Here is a 23563-nt window from a genome sequence, read left to right as displayed (position 1 = left end):
TAGCTGTGTACACAGAGGTGGCAAAGGTCTTTAAATATGAGCAGCTACTTAACTGACTGTGGACTTTCCTTGTTTAGCTGGGTTTACTGAGAATGTACTCTTTAACTGTATTAGTGCTAGTTTCTATGCCCTTTCTGTCAAACTTTTGATGAGCACAGACTCTAAAATCTTAAAAATATGTACCACTGATCTCATGCCATAACTCTTTCTCTCTCTTTTTATACACAGCAGATAGTCTAAGTAGATTTTCAGATGCTGATTCTTGCGGATGATGCTCAAAATGTGTTTATGATTTGACCTGATCTGGGATAAATTGATTTTTTTTTTTAATATGTAAATTGCTCTCAGGTCTGAACTCCATTCTGTTTGCCATAAACATCGACAACAGCGATCTGAATGGCGGGGTGACACGAGCAGGAGGCTCTTCGGTTTCCCATCTCCTCAAAGAGTCCACGCAGGGCATCGGCAGCCTGTGGAAAGAGTCGACTCAGGGGGTAACAAGCTTGCTGCGAGAGATCAGCACTGCCACAGCTGTTGTGCCTGGTTTCACCCCGAGGGCGGATGGAGCATCTGACCCACTACCTGTCCTGCCACGCAGCACCTCTGCTGGTAGGAAAACAGCAGCATTCGTTTTGCTGCAGCGGGTGGGGGATACACTGAGTAATCCACATTACATTACCATTGCAGAATAATAGTTAGTTTTCTTTTTTGTTGAGACTATTTCACCTCATATAATTGGATGCAAAGTTTGCACCCCCTTATTTCGACACGTCAAAAAGTGTAATAACAACAAAAAAAACATTTCATCAAGATCAACTTTAATGCACATTCACTTAGTACATTTGCTATTTCATCAGAAATTAATTAGTTTAATAAAGTTTGCATTCCTAAATGTTTTTCCATTTTATACTCTGCTTGACCATTTTTGTTCCGACAATGAAAGAACACGTGCAGTCACTATGATAGGGAATGCAAACTTAACCTGAAAGCTTACGCTGAAATGGCCTCAAAGGGGATGCTAACCTAACTCTAAACCGAACATAATAATGAGTAAATATTACGTTGACGAAAACAAAGATTTTTGTTTTACTGTTTTTGGCATTTCAAAATAATTGAATGCAAACTTCTTTTCCCATTTGTACAGTTCTGTTTTACATATGTAGTAGCATAGTTCTGTTGCCTCTTTTTCACAGACTGCATCATTTAGCAGTTTTAGCAGCAGAAATCGGTTCTTTTAAAATGAACAACTTACTGTCTCATAAGGCGTTTCAGGTCATTTGTCCAGCCCTTGCATGGAGTCAGTTATGTTGCGGTCTTCTGGTTCTAACATCAAAGAAATCTGAGGAGAGACACATGCTGCGCTTTATTAACGCAGCACACTGTCATTTACTCTAACAAAATGTGTTCAGTTCACAAAGTCATTCTGGGAGCCAAAACAACATACGGTTCAGTTTGAGCATGCATAATGAATGCATTAGACAAATCTAGTGGATGCAACACAAGGCATCTGTAGCACACAGCTTCAGCAGTGATAAAATCCCCCATGAAATGAATAAAATTTCAAAATGTCTTCCTCCTTGTTTGACCTCATTTAGCCGCCTGCCCCGGTCCTTTCCATCTGGGAAAACTTGCACCATTTTCTCTCCATATGCTCTGCTCAGTGGGATGAACAAGCTTTTAAATTTTAACTGTGTGGTGGTAAAACTTTCTACTGGAATAAATGCAAATTGAATTCTAAGTTGGTGCAGCAGCTCCTCAAGCTGGCAGGACCCATTCAAATTATTCTATGGTAGAAGACTCTCTAATGCCTAGCCAGGCATTTTAGCCCTGAAAAGCAAGGACACTAAATCAAAGTCAATTAGAAACACACTTTTTTTTTAGAGAGGGTCTTATTGAAATAAATATAAGATGCTTTATGTCAACATTACTAAACATATATGTATGAATATTTGGAGTAAGCTGGTGTAGACAGGTGAAAATTCAATTAAGTTTGAATTTAAATGAATGTTGAGCTTGAGGTTTTTGATCACTTCCTTTTTATCTTCTTCCTATTCAGACTCAGGTCTGAGGAAAGAGCGCAGGAGGAAAAAGAAGATCACCAACATCATTTCCTTTGATGATGATTTGGACGGAGGGGCGGAAGATGAGGAGGAGGGGGAGGAGGACTCCCAGAAGATGGGCCTGATGAAGAAGAGTCACACCGCTCCCACTCAAAGCAGTGTTGAGGAAGGGATTGACCCTTTAGAACCAGCCTTCTCTCAGTCACCAACTCAGAATGGCTTAGTTGAGCCAGATGTTATCAGTTGGGTAGGGTCCCCCCATGCCTCACGTACAGCCCCTATAACCTCACCTTCTCTGCCTGACAGTAAAGGTTTAGACAATGAGGAGGAGGAAGAGGAGGAGGTGTACACACCCAGAGCACAAACCCAGGAGGAGGAGAGGATCAGCTCTGATCAGTGAGTCAGATGACTTCAGCTAATTGTTATAAAAAAAAAAAGTATAACCAGAAATATTTCACACTCTTTCAGTTATTCTGACAGAAACTAATGTGGCTTAAGGCATATTACCTGTTGGGGGTTGTTGTAAAATGCTGTGAGATTTAAAAAACAGATTCTAGACAATTACAATTATAATTAAAATGTGCTCATATTTTTTGTTTCACCCTGTTTTATTTGTTGAGTTATGGGCCCCCGCAGGTTTTCAGTAAGAGCCACTTTTCTTTGGGCAAAATCAAAGGCTCTTTTAAGCAGAAAACTGCATTCAGTTCATGAAGCAGTATGCAATGAAAAAGTAAAAGAGTAACAAAGTAGGGATTGGGGTTATTTGCCAATTCACGAGCAAGTTGGGTTATTTTATGTATCAATAAAATAATCTCCTGAAAAACGTTAAAAACACAAACGAATTGGAGCAGAAAAACAGAATTTTGACTTGAACTATACAGCTTGGCCCAGTGTTTAACGGACAGTTATGGTCCATTCATTGTGGCTCATGTACGTAGTAGAAAAATGAAAGTTGCATTTATATATGTGTATATAAACAGGAACTGCTAAGAGCTGCCGATGCCATTGAGCAGTGTCATTCAGGTGAGGTTAGTTGGAAGTTGAATCATTGCACCTGGACTTCCACTATTCATCCCTAACCAACTTTTTACAGACTTTGCCCTACAGGGTGGTTTTGTTCCTCATCTGATCTAGGTGGGCAATAGAGAAGGTTAAGGTAGAGGGAGAGTAGCTGGGGTCTTGGCTCCTACAGCCACTTGTACAGAGAAAGAGAAGGAAGAGTGAAATCATCAAGAGGAAAATCCCCTTTTCGGTGGAGGTGGTGGTGGGGGTGGGTGGTGGTGGGTATCTTTGGCACAATCAGTCTCCCATTGTCCATGCTGTTCTTTCATCCATCCCCAGGAAGATGGAGACTACTTGACAAGTCTCACCAGGGAGAGCACAAATAATGACCCTTTTCAGGGTACGAGGAGTTGTGCTGTATTAGCTGTTACCATTACATCCCAGTGGCTCTCCCCCTACTCTCAACTTTTCTTGTGTGCCCCTAACGAGCCTTTTAAGGTCAGGTGAGGAACAAAACCACACTGTAGGGTAAAATCTGGGTCCCTACCCAAATTTCATCAGGCTGAAGAAGCTACTCGGATGAGCAGTGAAACATTTCAATCTCGCAAAAAAGAAGTTCAGTTTTCTTGAGTAAACTTTCTGTATATTCTGCCTTTTTCTTCTGCCTTCTTTTTTAGTCCTGAACGTTACTCACTGAATCTATTCTAACTGATTGAGATTAAAACTCTTTTGTGTTAGGGTGTTGGTGGGAAGTCTGTCCAGTGTGTCCACATGGAGTCCTTTACAGGTGATGACTGACCAAAGCAGCTCAGACATCCTCATTCCTCTAAATCATGCAGATCCTCAACCAGGTACTATAGACCAAAACACAGCTTCACACCTACTGCAGTCCTACACCTACGGGAAGTATATTAAAAAATTCTTCCTGATGTACTTTGGGCCAAATGAGTATTTAAGATCTTCATCACCTTTAGCACTGTGAATTTCTTACAGTCCAAGTTTCTTTTATGTTTGTTGGACTGTTGACAAAAGCTTCAGTGCAGGGATCACTTTCTCCATCCTATTAGGTGTAGGGACTTTTACTCGATACCTTCACTTTCACTTTTATTTTGTTTCAGTGGGCTCTGTGGAGGACTCTGCCACATTTCCTGCTCAGTGTGAGTCAACACGACCGGTGGGAAACTGTGAGAGCAGCAGATCGGAGCTGACATTTAAGTGAGCTACCATCTCAGGCGGGAAATATCTTCTCTGGGGAAATTATGAGCAGTACTTTTAGCTGTAGTCACTAGAAAGTTGGTGTGATTTTGTGCTTAAGATATATTTTTGCATTACAATAAACAATGAAATGATGAATATATATTCAGAAATACACAATTCCTCTCGTGTGTTGCAGTATGGAGTCCAGTCCGCCCGTACAATCTGCTCCACTCTCCAGTGTGCTGTCAACATCTGCTCTGCCAGAGTCCATGACAGTGGGTGAGTGTTTATCTTTTTTCCATCTGTCTGTCTCATACTATTTCTCAGTCTCTCTTGCTCCTCTTGTTTGTGTTGTTCTGAGAGCCTGTTCTGTGCAATGAATCATCGTGGATTTTGCCACATGTGAGCTAGCATCATGACAACCAAACAGTGTGATTTCACTGTGACTGCACTCATTGCAGTTAAATCACTTTAACTGCAAAAAAAACAAGGTGAACATATTAACCAAAGTTGTTTTCATCTTTAACGAATGACTGCCGTGGAGAAAATTCCATAGCAAACAAATGAGCTGGACTGTCACACTTCAAAGCCTTCATTATCATCACTGCAAGGCCTTAGAGATGGGCTTTGAGATTTCTTTGAGCAAACACAGAGTATCTGGAGAGTCAACAGTCTTCTCAAACTTGTACAACATGCACAACACCAACTAGTGCTAAGGACAAATTCAATCAGACTCTCAAATGATTCACCTTAGATATTGCAACAGAAATCAATAAAGCAAGAACTGCTGAGTCACCACATCCCTTGTGGCTTTATCTAAAGACAATCTCATCTCAGAGTATATTCCAAAGACGTTTGTGACAGTAATGAATCCTTTGGAAGACCTGACATGTCTTGGTTTGAAATTTTACCACAGCTGTTTTCTGTAGCAAATCAAATCAAGATCACCGATTAGTGTTTTCAAACCTCGTTGTCTTTCTTTGCAGTTGAAAGTGATCTAATTTTTATTAGGGAAATAGTGTGCCAAGGGATTGTGCACTCATGTTTCATAAGAACATATGATCCACCAGGTGGCGCTGTTGCTCCAGTGCACGCACATGTTATTGTGCTTAAATTCACGTTCATCCACTCCCCTGTAAGGATTTTGCTTGTGAGAAAGTGGGATTATGTGAATTCCTGCAGTTTACACCAGCTCTGAGATAGATAAAAATCTCAAATTTTAAAAGCACTTGATGAGCATTTCATCTGTGTGTGTATTTAGTGTTATGCTCAGTAGCCTGGAGCTAATCAGAGCTTAGACCTTAGAACAATTCAATTCCTTGGAGGGAGAGAGAGAGAGACAGAGAGAGAGTGAGTGTGTTTGTGTGTGAGAGAGGGACAAAGACATAGAGATCCTGGGGAAGCAAAGGTGAGTGCAGATGACTGTAAGCACTCAGCTGTTGTCTATTGCGTATTGTATTAGCCCTTGTTAAGAGGAAGTCGTAAGGTCACGGACAGAGCTGATCATCTAAAATTATAGAAGCAAAAGAAAAGTCTTTAGACACAGAACTCCATGGTGTCCTATGCAGATATAGAACAGCAGACACCAGAAAAATGAAGGTTTATTTAAAAGACAAATCCAGCCGTAAACACCGTAACATCAGGTTTGGCTTTCAGCCTCTCTGGGATCACAAAGCATCCATCAATCACAATGGGAGAAATCCATTGCAACAGAGGCAGAGATACCAATTTCTACCCCTGCCATTGGCTCAATAGGCCAGAATGCAACACAGCTAAAGCAGAGTTTATATTTTGAAGACCGTGACTTTTTCAAGCTTGGAAAAAATCATGATCTCTTACTCTCACTATAACTGGCTCTATTCTATTTTGCTCTCCCCGCCTACTCAAATAACCCAGAGCAGTAAGTACAGCTGCTTTTTTTTTTTGGTGTTGCGTAAAGTTGTTCATGGAAAACCCAGGAAGCTAATGAGGATTGGGTGTCACAAATTGATGATGATCTGATTTTACAAAGAAGAATACATTTTCTCATTTCTTATGCACAACATCAAGGCTGTTTGTCACTGTATTATTATAACTTTGTATTACAGACAAAGTTTCATGGGGCCCAATGACAGATTTACATGTGAAGTTCAGTGGACTTGTTTGAAATACCATTAGGAGTTTATGATAAAAACGTGCCCACTGGTTGGCAGGTATAAGCTCCACCCCCTTTTTTATGGTCATTTGGAGTCTGTTCATGAAAATATTACATTTGTTACTAACAAATGTTGTGTCGCGGTTAGGTTTTTTTTGGGGGGGATAATTTTTTAAGTTTTTTACTACTTATTACTTTTTACATTTGATGTATATTTTTGGATGTCATGTCTGAATTGTGGATCATTGTGTGCCACTTTTGGATAGCTCCAGGCCATTGTTTATACTTTTTGAAACATTTTGCAATTGGTTGTGATTGGAATGCATCTCTTTGTATAGTTTAACTTAGTTTAACTTTCAAACAAAGAAAGAACAGTAACCCTCTGGCTCTGGCCCATGGGCCCCCTGACATCTCAGGCCTTTGGGTCTGTGCCCTGTAGACCTGTACAGTAATCCATCCATATAGAGGAGTATAACTCAGCCTGTCAAATTGCTGGTAGTGTAATGTAGAATTGAACAGTTGAGCAAAAGTGCGTTGACACACACACACACACACGCACACATGTGCGCGTGCGCGCACAAACTCTCTTTTCCCTGCAATTTGGCTCTTAAGTGTCTTTATGTCCATTGTCCCACAGAAACACACACAGTTGTGCTGTACTTTGCCCACCTCCCTCTGTGAGGGCAGAGGTGCGTCTGGGTCTTTAAGGATCCCTAAACTAACATCTTAAAGGGTTGGTTTGGTTAAACTGGCCATTTAGGAGGCAATGAAGGTCTAAAGGAAGATGTTACTCAGCTATTTCCCGGTAATATTTAAGATTTAAATTTGTGTCTAAGTCTTTGTAAAATATGTATATTGATCCATTAAAAAAGCAGGGTTTAAGGTGTGTAAGGATAAGTGGTATTACACAGGATGAAGCAGAAGTATGCAGTGCAAGCTCTTCCTCAGAGTTTTCCTTTTGGATCTGACAGCTTGCGAGACCAAGTAGAACCCAGTGGTGGACATGGGCTCTGTAATTCACCAGGCACCTTGATTCCATGCGTGTTGTTATTGAAATAATAATTGAGCAACAGTGTGTTTCCACCGTCCCACAGAAACACACACAGTTGTGCTGTAGTTTGTACACCTCCCTCTGTGAGGACAGAGGTGTGTCTGGCTCTACTGAAGTCCCTAATGGCTTGCCTGTGGCACCCGCTGTGAACGCGTGGTCAGAATAAAGGTCACATTTATTTCTGGCCTGCTGATGTGGAGAATAGAGCTCTGGAGATAATAAACTTCCCTTTTCTCCTCTGCTCTCAGTTATCCTCTTCATCACACTCCTGCTCTTTCCTTCTTCTCTTCCCCCAAACCAAGCACTCGAGGCTGGAGGAGACCTACTTGTGTCTGGCTTTACATCGACACCCTATATTAGTTAACAGAATAGAGTTGTGCTCTCTGCATTCATGTATTTTCAAGAGGTGGAATGCAAAGTGCAGAGTAGATTAAATCCCTGTCTCATAGTTGTTATTTTTGGAAACTGTGGTAACAGTCTAGTTAGGGGCTTTGAAACCTTCAAATGCACCTCCAAGCATAAGTATGGAGATGAGTCACTGTGTACCTACCAGCAAAGAGCCCAGCCTGAATCTGTCCTTATAATCTGGATGAAGATTAGCATCAGCCATCAGTTGAGTGCCTGCGGACTAGTTTTGAAGTGGATTCTGTTTGAGTGACTGGTGCATTACAGAGAACCTGAGGTTTGCAGTTATATTTTTTAGTATCTATAGCAAAAAGTGTTGAACAAACAGTCCAAAATCCAAAGATATCTAATGTGTAAACATAAAAAAAAACAGGAAAACAGACAATTATCACATTTGAGAATCTCTAACCAAATATTTGGCCTGTTTCCTTTAACATTGGCAGTTTGTTTCAGCACTAATTAGTAGTGATCCAAATTAGGATTCCTCTATACAGTAACACACCTTGAGAAGAACATAAACACTCTATGGATGGTCTTGTACCTCTTTGCGAAAATTTAATCTCAGGCTTAGAGTTTATTGTTAGAGTATAAATGCAAATATCTGCTCCTTATCCCTCATCGACACATTCAAAATATATATATCTGCATGCATTTATATCACTTGATCCTGTGTATCTACCAGACTCAGATGGCTTCCAAACGAATTTGGTTATTTGTACATGTCTAAAACGATTAAAGATAATGGCACACAGTAGGTTAATGCACATGCATCATTCTGTACAGTCAAGGACAAACATCCCGTGAAGTGAATAAAGCAAAACATGCTTTTTAGTGAAGGGAAATTTAATATTGGGTGATGCAGAAACAGTTTATTTTAAGACTGTATTATTTCAACAGATGATTGTACACGTGATCTTTTGAATACAGCAGGGATTTATTACTTGCTGGCATTTCAATAATTTAAAGCACTATCAATGATTTCTCTTAAACGTCTCTTATATTAGATGTGGATGGCAGTGACAACCCACAATATTTCCTAAAGGGCAAACATTACCTGTATGTATCAGTAAAATCAGGAAAATCAAACAGTTTTAACAAGATTTACTAGCTACTGTGGCTGGTAGCTAAAAATCCATATGGTTGTTAACTGTGATTCTTCAGGTGTAATAACCAGCCAGAGGACAACAAAGGTTTGTCATGCTGGCAGTAACACAGTGATAATTATGACCCCAGTGACACTGGACTTCTGCCACAGGAGAGGGTTTGGACTAAGCATACAGCTCCTTGAAATCCTGATGATCAGTTTAGCAGCATAAAATTGCTGAAATCTTTAGAGTGACTTTGATCCAGATGACATTTAGATATTCAGCTGACTATAATTTAAGAGCAATTGTGTGGTTTAGTTGACATTTAGCATGTGTGTGCTGGGCTGCCTGACACATTAATGTATAGCTGAAACAAACAGTAGATAACATGGCCAAGTAAAGTTCTCATAGTTTATAGTTTCTTAAAACATTTTTAATTGTAATAGTAGCCAGTGTTTTTCTCCACTATGTGTATGTTGGATTGGTTTCTTTCTACATAAAAATGTTCATTTAGCAATAAAACTTCCAATTCCGGCCACGTCAGATAACAGATACGTCAGATAATATTTTCTGTCGGTGACAAAAACCTGATTTCATCAGTGCATCTTTGGAGTGGAACAAAAAAAGCACAGCATTTATCCTGCAACTGTGAAGTAAAAATAGGAGTTTATGCATATTGCTTTTTGTGGTTTCTGTGTGTATTTTATGTGTGAAGCAGTTTTAAGTGCAGAGGTCTTACCCCTGCTCTCTCTCCTCTGCAGTGGAGCTGCGTCAGGCAATTGTAGCCATGATGAACAGGAAGGACGAGCTCGAGGAGCAAAGCATGTATGTTGGGATATATTCTCCTTCTCACTCTCTCTCTCTCTCTCTCTCTGTCAATGAAGATATTGAATGACCTTTCTGTATAAAGTGTGTCAGCTTGTTTTCTTTCTATCCCGAGACTATAAGGGTTTGTTGTGCTGACTTGAGGCAGAAAGCTGTTTTATTATGTTTTGTTTTAGCAATAATCAATCAGAGACTGTGATTAAAACATTTAAAATGGATTGTAAAGCAAACCGCAAAGTGTAGTTCAATACAATTCCGTTTCAATGAGCCAACTGTTTGAGATTTATACAATTTTGTTTTTATTTAGTATGATTTTGTTTGCCAAGTAGTATTTTCATTTTTATGATAAACTGCCATTTGTGCTCGAGTTATTAAATTAACAGCGATGCGGTCACAGTTGTGAGTTGATTTAAGTGTTTTATTTTACAACAGACTATGACACAGTCATTTATTACAGCAATTAAATATGCTTAAAATGTTTATCTAATCTTCTTTTTATGAACATATGCCTGAATGCAGAGAAAAATGTCTGTAACTGGGACAGAAATAAAGCTGTATTATTTTGAGTGCAAACAGGAAACATGTGATCTGCTTCATGCGTTTGGCAGGTCTCTTCGCAGTCTGCTGGATGGGGAGATGGAGCACTCAGCAGGGTTGAGGCAGGAAACTGATCTGCTGAACAAGAAGCTGGCAGAGCTGGAGGAGAGACACACAGTCAAGGTCCAGGCATTGGCCAGGTAATCTACAGTTTGGGGGTCTGAAGAACTTAATGCTATCATTAATACAGTCATTTCTTTGCTTGATGCAAAGAAGACCAAAGCTGCACTAGCTAAGGACTGGGGCACACTAAAGCATTTTAAAATCATAACAGATTTAAAAAAAAATGTTAATATTTTAATCTTCAGCACAACCACATTAGAAGATTATGTCAAGAACCATCAACACGCACTTGGTGGTTTTACTCAACCAAGAAACTTGCATAATCAAATATGACTTCAGACCCAAACTGGAGAAAACAATGTGTATGAAGTCACGGCAGTTACCTGTCACAGTTCAGTTCAGCCTAATCAACAAATGGCAAATATTAAATGTGAGGACAAATTGCATCACCAACACAGTCAAGTGATATAAATTTTCAGGTTCACTAATAAAACTAAATAAAGCTTGATACTAGTTATTAGACTCGTAGTGGGTCAAAATGAGAGCAGCTGGGTGGTGCTGGTGGGAGGTAGTATTCCAAAGCAAACATTTTAGAAGAGCCAAAACGTAATCACTTGACATTACAGCGGTTTTGTTTTTGTATTGACCATTAACCTACCAACCCCCTGGCAGAAATACAGTGAGCGGAGGGTTTGTGCTGTGGGACAGTACACTTTTTACATAATGCAGATTTGATTGCATAGCCATCCAACGCATCTGAATAGTTGTCTCAGTATCACTTTATAGCTTGGTAACATCATGATAATAGAAATAACAAGGTAATATCTAGGTAAGAGCACGACGGCTTAAGATGTCTTCACATCTTTATCACTTCAGACATAACTGTGGCATTAAGTAGATTGCATTTTGCAGCTCTTCTTCATGGTTAATACACGGAAACTACAACTAGTAATTACCATATATAACTTTTTTAATTACCATATTAATCATTTTACATTGTTATTGTAATAATAATAATAATAATATAATGGAAATATTAAACTTCTTATGCTTTGTTAATAAAATATATTATTGAACTTATTTTCATGTTTCCTAGATATTACTGGTATATTGTTAGTTCTAAAAATTATCATTAAAAATGATTATCAACCTACTATTTACAAGCTGCATAGTACAGTGCTATTGTTGTCTAATATTGGACAAAATTGGGCCAATCAAAATGTCCATAGTCTAAGAAAGCAAGCCAGAATTATTTTCCTTCTGCAATTTGGTCATATGTATCTTTGAATTAATACCAGAGACGCATCAGTCAGCACACATTGGTCAGTAAACATTGTGTAAAGCTGTAAAAGCCCAGAGGGCCTTCACGTTTGCTATTAAAGCTGCTTTGCTGCTGTTGATTGTGCTGTACTCTATCTGCGTCACTGTTTTACATTTAATCACAGTAATTACCACAACACCATGCATTGGCAAAGGGCTTTGCCCAGACAGGAAAAGGAAGAATATCTGCAAGTATCGCTGTTAAAAGTCTACACGTCCAGTTCAGGTTGCCCATGATTCAAAATATGAATGAGGGTGAATGTCATAACGAGATAGGAAAGTTTTAATCCCTTTCATACTCTTTGTCAAGTGTTCCATTTCCTTCCCTAAATCACACACACACACACACACACACGATAAGTGACCACCTACAGTTTCCCTGAAAGTGAATTGCGTCACCTCAGCATCTACAATTGATTGCCTGTGTGACAGAAGTCTTCAGTCGAGCCCTCAGCCCCTTAAATAGAGGATTAGTCATCCTTCAGTGGTTTAAACAGAAAGCCCCAGAAAGTCTGTGTTCAGATTGTAGCCTTCTACAGTAAGTCGAGCCACCAGCTAGCATTGATTGAGTGATTCAAAGTTAAGTGTGAAGGCACTGCTTAAGCTGATGGGGTTGTAGTTTAGAGAGGACAGGCATAGCAGCTGATGGAGCTTTTCACTATGTGATTATTTGGATATTCACATGGAACAGTGGCAAAAAGAGGAGCCACAGACAGACAGATCAAGGAACAATGGATCTCCTCACAGATGCCTCACTCTCTCTACAAGGTGACTGGCATACAGGGTGCTTGTCTTTACAACCAAACACACATACGTACACAGACTCAGACACTCTAAGTCAATTCTATGGTCCACAGCTAAATCTCAAGTGCTGCTTTTCCTTCTCAGCCAAATCTGTCTCGATCAATAGCAGCTATAAATACCGCGGAGGGAGCAGCTAGCCACTGAATGAGGGCTGGAAGCTGTCAGCATCATTCAGTGAAAGAGGCTACTGGCAACGGTTGCTATGTATCCCACAATTCTTTGTGATTCTTTTGCACTCAGAATGAACTGGGAGTTGGAAACCTGACATGAAATGGGACAGAGAGCAGTAATATTGCAATGCTCTGTGACAACTCATATATACTTTACTGCTTTTGAGTAATTAAGATTCTTCAATTTGCTGCAACTTTGACAGAAATCACTGTTCTGGTAGCAGAAATGTTCAGGTTCAATGTTTATCTTCAGCACCAGATGGTCCCCCTGTTGGAGGAAGACGCCACAAGTCATCTGCCTGTTTTAGTACTGCTTCTAGTAATAATACTTTTATAGTAGAGCAGCACCCAAACCCAAGGAAGTGGCGTGTGTGTCTTGAGGCTGGCTGTATATGTGGGTGGCAGAGGATGAGCGAACCACCATAGATAGCTTTCAGCTGACGTAGACGCTGGCAGAGGGGCGTGGGCTAAAACAAGCTACTGCTCACTTAGTGAGTTACTCACACACAAAACTCAGAGGTACAGGACCCTTACTCACACATCCATCCAAATATAACATGAAAATCTAAAACCCTTGCTCACACATTGACACATAGCATCCCACATCCTCACTCCCAACGATTCACAGACTGTAGAAAATGGAGGGAGCATGTAACAATCCTCATGTATGTTCACATGCAGACACCTCCTCAAAACGCTCTCAGTGGAACTTGATTAAGTTCCTGGAGAACAAGAACATGCAGTGCTGTTCTTATAGAATGACTAAACGCCCAGACCACTTTTTTCAGCTAAAAACAAATGTGTGTGGGTATCTAATAGAAGATGTTGTGTTAAACTCTGTTGCTATCTGTCATTTTGAAGAACACAGTGATAAAAATTCCATTATAACGTTTTACCTGTCATTTTAATTTTTAAATACTAACAAGACATATTTCATGGCTTTCAATTTAGATTTCCTTATTTTCATTTTTAAAAGAATTATTATGGGTCAGTGGTTCGATCCCCAGTCCCGGCTATATGTCGAAGTGTCTCTGGGCAGGACACTGAAACCCTAACAGCCCGTTCCCCTCCCCAGCTGTGCAGTGCCGGTCAAAGCCCGGCAGAAATCTGGGAGTATTGCGTCAGGAAGGGCATCCAGTGTAAAAAAAAAAAAACAAAAAAAAAACTGTGCCAAATCTACATGTGGACTATGATCCGCTGTGGTGACCCTGAACTCACGGGAATAAGCCGAAAGGACAAAAAAAAAAACCAAACAAACCAACATATAAATGCATTTATTGGATGATTGGATGGAAGATTGGATGGAAAATTGGATGGAAAATATGACAAGAGACGGATGGTATATGCTCACTATTTGTAATCCCTCTTTGAATTTGCTGTCCTAATGTACTTCTGTGATTAGATTAATGAGCTTGCAGTGTTTTGACTCCTGCTAATATGAATCCATTTATAAAGCAAAACTGAAACTTGAAATATTAAACTTAAAATAACAGAAACAATATTATAATAATATGTGATTCTCACCAGAAATCAATATTTTGAAAATATTTTGCTGCAAATTAAAATGTAGGAAGATGTTTAATCTTGTTGCACTAACCCTGAGCCCTTGTCCTGTTTGTCGTACAGGAAAAATACTTAGGCCTGTTGAAGATAAAGAACATTTAAACTATTTATGTAAATAAATTGCGCTGAAAAATAATTGACATTCAGACTTTACTGTCCTTTTAAAAAATATTGTCAATGGTTAAAAATATTCAGTTAATTTGACTTCTGAATAATTGACTTCTGATGTTGAATAATTCAGGTCAAAATCTTGACATTTTAGTGCCAAAATATTTCAAATTTACATTATGAGTATGCTTAGCGAATGCTTTCTATTGCAATTGAATTTTGCTGTTGGGCTGATCTGGTGGCAGGTGAAGGTGCAACCACTTAAACATTAGCCAACATTAGCCTTCTGGCTAACATCTTCTTCTTTTCCTTTCAGCTTGTTCCCTTTCTGGGGTCACCACAGCGAATCATGTGTCTCCATCTAACCCTGTCCTCTGCATCCTCTTCTCTCACACCAACTATAGTCATGTCCTCTCTCACTACATCCATAAATCTCTTTGGTCTTCCTCTAGACCTCCTGCGTGGCAGCTCAGCATCCTTCTACAGATATATTCACAGTTTCTCCTCTGAACATTTGCAAACCACCTCAATCTGGCCTCTCTGACTTTATCTCTGAAACATCTAACAGGAGCTGTCCCTCTGATGTCCTCATTCCTGATCCTGTCCACCCTCGTCACTCCCAAAGAGAACCTCAATATCACACAACACACCTGACACTTTTCTCCACCTGTTCCAACCTGCCTGCACTCGCCTCTTCACCTCTTTTCCACACTCTCCGTTGCTTTGAACCGTTGACCCCAAGTACTTGAAGTCCTGCACCTTCTTCACCTCTGCTCCCTGTAACCTCAACGTTCCACCTGGGTCCCTCTCATTCACACACATGTATTCTGTCTTGCTGCGGCTAAGCTTCATTCCTCTGTTTTCCAGAGCAGACCTCCACCTCTCTAGAATTTCCTCCACCTGCTCCCTGCTCTCACTACAAATCACAATGTCATCTGCAAACATCATAGTCCATGGAGATTCCTGTCTAACCTCATCTGTCAGCCTGTCCATCACCAGAGCAAACAGGAAGGGGCTCAGAGCTGATTCTTGATGCAGACCCACCTCCACCTTGAACTTCTCTGTCACACCTACAGCACCTCACTACAGCTTACAGCTCTCATACATGTCCTGCACCACTCTAACATACTTCTCTGCTACTCCAGACGTCCTCATACAATACCACAGCTCCTCTCTCTGCACCCTGTCATACGCTTTCTCTAAATCTACAAAGACACAATGCAACTCCCTATGGTCTCTGTACGTCTCCATCAGCATCCTCAAAGCAAATACTGCATCTGTTGTTCTCTTTCTAGGCATAAAACCCTATTGCTGCTCACAAATGCTCAACTCCTCCCTTAGTCGAGCTTCCACTACTCTTTCCCACAACTTCATTGTTTGGCTCATCAGTTTTATTCCTCTGTAGTTGTCACAGCTCTGCTCATCTCCCTTGTTCTTAAAAATGGGCACCAGTACACTTCTCCTCCAGTCCTCTGGCATCCTCTCACTCTCCAAGATCTTGTTAAACAAACTAGCCAGAAACTCTACTGCCACCTCTCCTAGACACTTCCATACCTCCACAGGTATGTCATCAGGACCAACTGCCTTTCCACTCTTCATCCTCTTCAATGTCCTCCTCACTTCACTCTTACTAATCTTTGCTAATTCCTGCTCAACACCAGTCACCTGCTGTTCTACTCTTCGTTCACTTTAATTTTCCTCATTCATCAACTCTTCAAAGTTCTCCTTCCATCTTCCCATCAGATGGTTAGCCTTCTGGCTATCACCTTACTCGAAAAAGTTTTCTAAGTGAGCTGTATTCTGGGCTGATTGGATTTAAACTGCATTTAATATGAGTTGTTAAGGTATTAATAACTTCCCAAAAGTCAATCAGGGAGGAGATTCCTCTAATAGTTGCACACAAGAACATTTTGAGCATAAAGTCATTAGGAAGATGGACCGTATCCATTGTCATTGCCTAGGGTCTACAAACCCTTTGAGCAACTTAGTTCCTCTATTTACATTTACGCTGGAAGAAGCCATGGCCTACTTTTTTTTTTCTTCTGGTGGTGTAGTTTCACCCCCCTACAGTTTGTGCCTTAAAAAGCTAAATTTCTTCATCATATTAGGCTTTGGCCCTGCTGTGAAAATGCAATCACAATATGCTTAAGGCACTTTGAACACAGGAAAGGGGCCTAGACCTAGTTTCTGGGGAAATCAGTCCTAGGACCCTTCTGGTGGAAACGTACCTAGGAGAAAGTAAGTACAGATTTGAGATAAACGACGTGGCTGATGGCATTTAGCAATTTCAGACATGACATTAGCTCATGAACAGTTTGAGTCTTTGAATCTTACTTATCAGAATCCACTATATAATGTGTTTGTCAACATTATAAATAGTTTTTATAAAACTTCATCCCCTGACATGACATTTATGATCATTGCATTCTGTTTTTATTTATGTTTTCACATCTTCCCAACTTTTTTTGGAATTGGGGTTGTAGTGTGTTTATGTAGTATCTGAAAATAAAATGCTGATGCCTTCTGTATAGATTATGGCCTGCACTTACAAGTATGTTTTATTCTCACCAGATCACCTCGAAGGGACCTCAAGAATGACAAAAAATTATTTTTAATACTGTGTAGACCTTAGTTTTAAAGGAACGCTGTTTTTTTTTTTTTTTTTTTTTTTTGGTAGCACTAGGTTTTATTTTGTTAGGAGGTGAAAGGCCTCAAGGATGCAGGTGATGTGGTGCAAGTACATCACAATTATTTTTTACTTTTGGTAACATTTAAACAGTATATGATAACCAAATCCCATAAATCCTCACGTTATACATTAATCACACTGTTCCATTTATTTACCAACTGTCAGCACCACTGATAGCGGACCCTCAAACTTTTCCCTCAAGGATAGCATTTAAGATGCACACACGCATAAGCATACACACACAAACTCTGTCCCCACAACTTCTTGTGCAACCCCCCCCCCCCCCCCCCCCCTTTTTTTTTTTTTATTAAGACGTAATTAGGGAGAGCAAAAATCAGGCCTCTCGCAGCAGGAAGATGGGAATGTGGCCAGTCGAGTGGGCTTAGGCCAGGAAGTGGTACCTCGTCACTGGGAGAGGGGGAGGTTGGACAGGCGGACACACACACACACACACACTCACACTCACACACACACAAAATGAGAGCAGATGCCTTTTTCTTAGCTGGCAGAGCTGTCGTCTTTTCTCCAGGCAGTCTAGTATGGCTGATCTAAGAGGTGGCTGAGAGAGTAGCTGTGAGGTTTGACTAGTTTACTTGTTAGAAGTGTTTTGACTTGTTGTTTTCTTTCTTTGGGAGGTCAATTATGGCCCACCGCCTGGGGGAGGAAGGGCGTAGATTTCCCTTCAATACTCAAGTTTTAACAACCTGTCCTGCACCCTATAGTCTTGTCGTAACTGCGTGGGGACGTATATTGTAGCCCACATATGTGTGTCTTTTATAAAGCTTTAAGCATTGAGTCTTTGGAGTGTTTGACACAGGAGTGCATTTTAGTTTTTCTCAGATAGGCTCAGCAGTAAATTGCACTCAGGAGCATTAACCAGCAACAGCGCTCTGTCTCCGAAGGCATTGTTGGACCTCTCATTTACTATTGCCAAACAAAAGCAAGCTGTACCTGAAGAATAGCCAATTTTTATGTTTTTATTGCACATTAAGACAACAATTCAACACAGGGATAATAAAGGAAACGTAAGGGTGTGGGGAGAGAAAAAATCACCCCAGGGCTTTGAATCAGCGTAAGTAATTACTGTGTAGTTTAAGTTTTAGCTTTTCTATTGAGATAAGTTTTCTTGCTTGGTCTTCCAGAGGAGATTTTTCGTATATTTCACTCTTTAATAGTTACAGTATTTGCTTTATATAAAAAAAACATGCCAAGCTTTAGGTTCTTCTCCAATTCTGTGTTTCACACAAAGTATTTACAATTTCTTTATCTCTCAAATGCACACTGTTTCTCCGCTCTTTCCCCATCTCCTTCATTTGCACACAAAACAGTTTTTATAATCTATCTCTGAGGCACACAGCCTTTTTTCTTACTTTTCTCTCAATGCTTCTTTTGCCCACAAAACAATCACAGACTACCTTATAAATCCTCTTATGCACAATCACCTTTTGTCTTTCACACCAGTCTCTCACATGGATGGGGCCTGGTGGGTCAGGGGTAGAGCATCATGTTGGGATGCAGAAGGCAACTCCACCAGGTGTAGCCCCTTCCAGCCACCAAGGGCCAACCTGGTGCCGCTACTGAGCCCGGATAAAATGTGAGGTTTTCTGCAGGAAGGGCAGCTGGCGAAAAAATTCATGCCAAACACGTTCGCTGAAGGGACGAGCCGAAAGTTGTTCATCGTTGACCACTTTCTCACGTAGATGAAGATGACGTCTTTTAACAGTTTCATTAAGCATCATAATAAATTGTGTTATTCTCTTTGCAGACATTCATTCTAACAGTATTTCTGGGTAAGAGTATTGCTCTTAGAGGGAACGTTGTTTGGGGCTGGCTCACATTAGCTGGATGAAGGATGCAGTTTCTGCAACAGAGATGCAGAAGTTTTTAAAGTACTGATCGTAAACTTCACTATTCCTTAGGGCGGACTAGACAAAAAGTTTCAGATGAGTCTGAAACACATTTTGAGTAATTCAACATTTACTAGAAACAAAGTGTCAAAGAACTTAATGTCTTGATAACATCAGCAGAGAGCCTGAACTGCTGTTTCTTGCTACTGGTTTGGGGTTTAGAAAATTGCAAATTCTAGTAATTTCGTTTTGTTTGAGCATTAAATCATGTTCTCTCCTTTGGGTCTAAATGATGCTTGTCCACCAAATGGATGTGCCAAAGGTATTGAGGAAGTGAATGTAGCACATCAATCTAGGATGGCTGCCCTTAAAAGGTATTCAAGCTAAAAGCAATTGAATTGCATGCATGAATGCAGTTTTTTCTTACTAGTGTCCACAAAGCAGAATTCACCAAGGAATAGAACAGAACATCTGTGTAGTAATAATGCATTTACTAATGTTTTACGCTGGGCTTCAAATTTAAGGCCACTTCAATCATATAATAAGCAAAAAGGGATCTGAATCTCTGTGCATCTCCTCAAGTACACACAAACACGCACATGGTGCAAGTGGCATGTATTAGCTGTAATTTAATCAGTCTAGAAAAGTGTGTAGGCTGTGGGTGGTTCAGATAAGGACGACGTGGACGGCTCCTTGGAGAGCTCGTAGTGTGGATTCAGGAGGTATCCCGGCAGGCGCCTCTTTTGTTGGTGGAGAATGAGGGCTGATAAGCAGGGCACCCAAAATCACCCGTGGAGAATAAGGGGTGGGGGGATGGTGCTGGAGCAAGACAAAGGCTGTTAAATTTAACTGCCAAGGGCATAAAGCCACACTCCAATTCTGATTGATTTCCTCCCCAAAGTCAACGATGTTCAACTGGCTAAGCCTTGTAAGGAGACTGCCTCTGTCTCCCACTCTGTTTCTTTATCACTATTTCTTTGTGTCTGCGTCCTCAGCCTTAGTCCAACACACAAACTACAACCACTGCTGTGAACAGTGCTAACGAAGGAATGTAGCTCGACTGGGCTGTAACTCTGACCCCATTTCCACCTGGCATTAATCTTTGTCTTAAACCCAGACTCTTTATCTGATGTGGCATTGCAAAGTGAAAAGAAAATGCATCTCTGGGAGACTGAACACCGGATTCCACTTACTTATTTCAGTTTCCTTTTTCGCCCGCACTTTCATTGTTTAGTGCGTATGCTCTGAAAAAAAAAAAAGGACACAGTAGAATAATTGTTTGTTTTCAAAGCTGAAACACAATGGGTTTTCTCTATACTTGTGATTAAGATAATAATCAGATTACGTTTTATTACATTAAATTTACAACCCTATTAACTAAAACGTTGGGAAGATGTAAAAACTTAGATAAAAACAGAATACAATGATTTGCAAATCTCATCAACCCACATTTTACTCATGATAGGACATAAACAACATATCAGATGTTGAAACTGAGAAATTTTACCATTTAATGGAAAAGTTTAGCTTATTTTGAATTTGATGCCAGCAACACCTCTCAAAAAAGTTGGAAGAGGGGCAACAAAAGGCTGGGAAAGTAACTACCACAAGCATTTGATAACCAATTAGGTTAATTGGCAACAGGTCAGCAACATGACTGGGTATAAATGGAACATTTCAGAGAGGCAGAGCCTCTTGGATGTAAAGATGGGCAAAGGTTTGCCAATGTGTAACAAACGCTGATGCCTGTAAATATTTCCCCTCCCCAGCTGTGCACTGCCGGTCCAAGCCCGGTAGAAATTGGGGAGGGTTGCTTCAGGAAGGGCATCCGACTTAAAAACTGTGCCAAATCAACATGTGGAAATGATCTGCTGTGGCGACCTTGAACTCACAGGATAAGCAGAAAAGACAAAAAATAAATAAATAATAATTCTCAAAATGAAATGGCAAAGACTTTGAAGATCCCGCCATCTACAATATATGCTATAATCAAAAGATTCAGAGAATCAGGAGGAATCTCTGTGCACAAGGAATATGGCCGAAGGCCAACACTGGGTGTGTGTGATCTTTAGGCCCTCAGGTGGCATTAATATAACAACTGGCATGATTTTCTAATCACTGCATGTGCTCAGGGACACTTTCACTGTTTGTAAACAGGGTTTGCCGTACAATCAGCAAATGTAAGTTAAAGCCGTATTGTGCTAAGAAGGAGCCATATATGATCCAGAAAAGCTACCGTACTCTGGGTCAAAGCTCATTTAAATTGGTCTGAGGCAAAATGAAAAACTGGTTTGTGTTCGGATTAATCCAAATTCAAAATATTTTTTTAAACCATGGATACTGTCCTACAGACTAAAGAGGAGAGGGACCATCCAGCTTGTTATCAGCAGACAGTTCAAAAGCCTGCATCTCTGATGGTGTGGGGGTACATTAGTGCCTATGGTGTGGGCAGCTTACACATCTGGAAAGACCCCATCAATGCTGAAATGTACATAGAGGTTTTAAAGCAAAATATGCTCCAATCCAGACAACGTCTCTTTCATGGAAGGCCTTGTATATTTCAGCAAGACAATGCTAAACCACATACTGCATCCTTCACAAACAGCATGGCTTTGCAGGAGAAGACTCCAGGTGCTGAACTGGCCTGGCTGCAAAGAAAACATTTGGCACATCATAACATGAAACCTCCGGAGTTATTTATCTGTGTTTAGCAGCTTTTTTATGGATAATACTTTGAAGATTCATGTCCTAAGTGTGTTTCATTCCATCTACGCCCCTGTTTTTGATGATCGGTTCCTCAGAGCATCCATGGAAGTGCTTCCTTTTATTCAGAAAATGCTGATGAAAAAATTATTATAGTCTGATTATGAAGGATTCAAGGTCAGGTGTGAAACTGTTGTCTGAGCTGGTGTAACCTGCTTATGCTATAAGCAAGTTCAATAAAGTCAGTGGGTGATTATTATGTCTAAATTCACAAAATCTGATTTATTAAAATGTGAATTTATAGCAGCCCTTTTTTTGTGCTCTCCTGTTATGGGCTGTGTGCATGTGACTGTCCAGGGAGAACGAGGTCCTGAAGGTCCAGTTGAAGAAGTATGTGGGGGCGGTACAGATGCTGAAGAGAGAGGGGAGCCAGGGCAATGACGGTAATGCGCGCGCACACACACACACACACACACACACACACACACACACCATTATGGTCTGAAAATATATTTCATATCTGTGTCCCAGTCCATCTATTTTGCTCTGGAACAGAAACGCTCACAGATGCATAAACAGAAAAATAAGGTCATCATCACTTTCCTCCGACATCCCAGATCAGTTCTAATGCATTTCTCAGGAGCCCAGATGACTAACCTCGCTTTTTATGGTTCCAAGCGCTGTCCAACTGAGTGAGCCTCTGTGCAATCCATCTTTCTGTCTCAGCACTTTCAGTTTTTGGGTAGATTTGTTTAATTTGACTTTGTTTCCCAATGGCTGGGGAATGTAAGTGGTGCTCTGAGGAAAGACTGTCGAGATAAACCCCTGCTGTATGAAAGGCAAATAAAACAAACATGGCAGATTATACAGGGCCACATAATGGCTAATTGCATTTTGGAGGATAGAAAGGAAAACGGTTATCTGCGACACCCTGAAGGGTTTATGTGTTTGTCAGCTCTTTTGGGGCTTTTTGAGACAGAGAGGTACTTTGTAATATAAAGTCAATTTAGTTTTTTAAAATGTTTTAATTTTAATAGAGAACAAACAAATATAATTTGGTGCATTAAGTCATTTCGAAATGTGTCAAAATGCCAGCTGCTCACTATTATTAGAAAAGAGGCCTGGATCGAAGTTGGAAGTCAGTTTATGAACAGCAACGTTGTGATTTGTGAAATGCATAAAAACCTGTCAAATGATCAAATCTCACTTATATCCTGGTATTGTGACAATGTTAGAAACATCTCGGTATCAATTTGTGGAAACGGAGAGGAAGGCATTGTTATTTGAGAGGCAGCCAGGCCATGCTGAGCTAACATTAGTTTAGGCCCAATCGTTACAGCTGGAAACTGTTAACACACTCTCCAACTCTGATCTAAACAAGATGATTCCTGACAGAAAAGCTTGCAGCTAAGAAACGATATTTAAATAAAACAGGAACAATTCTCTACTTTTGGTAGAGGCTATGACCCTGAAATGAAAAATTCATATCAAACTTTTATCAAACTCCCATCAACACATTACTAGGACTGGTAAATGTAATGTTAGTTCAAAATTTCAAGTTGCACTGCCTTATGCTTCCCAGTACTGAAACAAACAAGACTTGTCATATAACCCTGCTATGATTAATATTTATAGTAGATCACTTAGTAATAATTCAGCCATTCGGATTGCTTTTGATTTCTCTTGGGTGGTTGTTTAAAATTTGTATGATAACCTTAACAATAAATTGCAAATGTAATAAAGCGTTAAATTAATGACTTTTTTGCATATTGGCACTTCTCACCTTTTACCAGTTTCACCTGCCTCAGTGGTGTCACTACACTGAGAACTATGGCAGAGCGGTTTCTGTTGATTTACTGTATACGTTCTGTTTTTTTTACCTACATTTAAGCAGTTGCAAATATAAACAAAATAATACTACAAGACAAACCCACTCTTTT

At 40.1% G+C, this 23563-nt stretch overlaps 1 protein-coding gene across 3 annotated transcripts in view; it reads left to right on the top strand.

Annotated features, from left to right (window-relative positions):
• The window catches only part of snx29 (sorting nexin 29), a 128095-nt gene that overhangs the window by 6000 nt on the left and 98532 nt on the right, over positions 1 to 23563 (top strand). For all 3 annotated transcript variants that reach the window (XM_067488052.1, XM_067488050.1, XM_067488051.1), the window contains exons 7-14: positions 349 to 609; positions 2057 to 2456; positions 3801 to 3913; positions 4181 to 4277; positions 4456 to 4538; positions 9696 to 9759; positions 10368 to 10496; positions 21981 to 22066. In XM_067488052.1, coding sequence (XP_067344153.1) covers positions 349 to 609; positions 2057 to 2456; positions 3801 to 3913; positions 4181 to 4277; positions 4456 to 4538; positions 9696 to 9759; positions 10368 to 10496; positions 21981 to 22066 — 1233 coding nt within the window. The remainder of the gene's footprint in view (positions 1 to 348; positions 610 to 2056; positions 2457 to 3800; positions 3914 to 4180; positions 4278 to 4455; positions 4539 to 9695; positions 9760 to 10367; positions 10497 to 21980; positions 22067 to 23563) is intronic.

Source organism: Channa argus, chromosome 20, assembly GCF_033026475.1.
Source record: "Channa argus isolate prfri chromosome 20, Channa argus male v1.0, whole genome shotgun sequence".
Lineage (NCBI taxonomy): Eukaryota > Metazoa > Chordata > Actinopteri > Anabantiformes > Channidae > Channa > Channa argus.
This window is presented reverse-complemented; position numbering and strand designations above follow the sequence as displayed.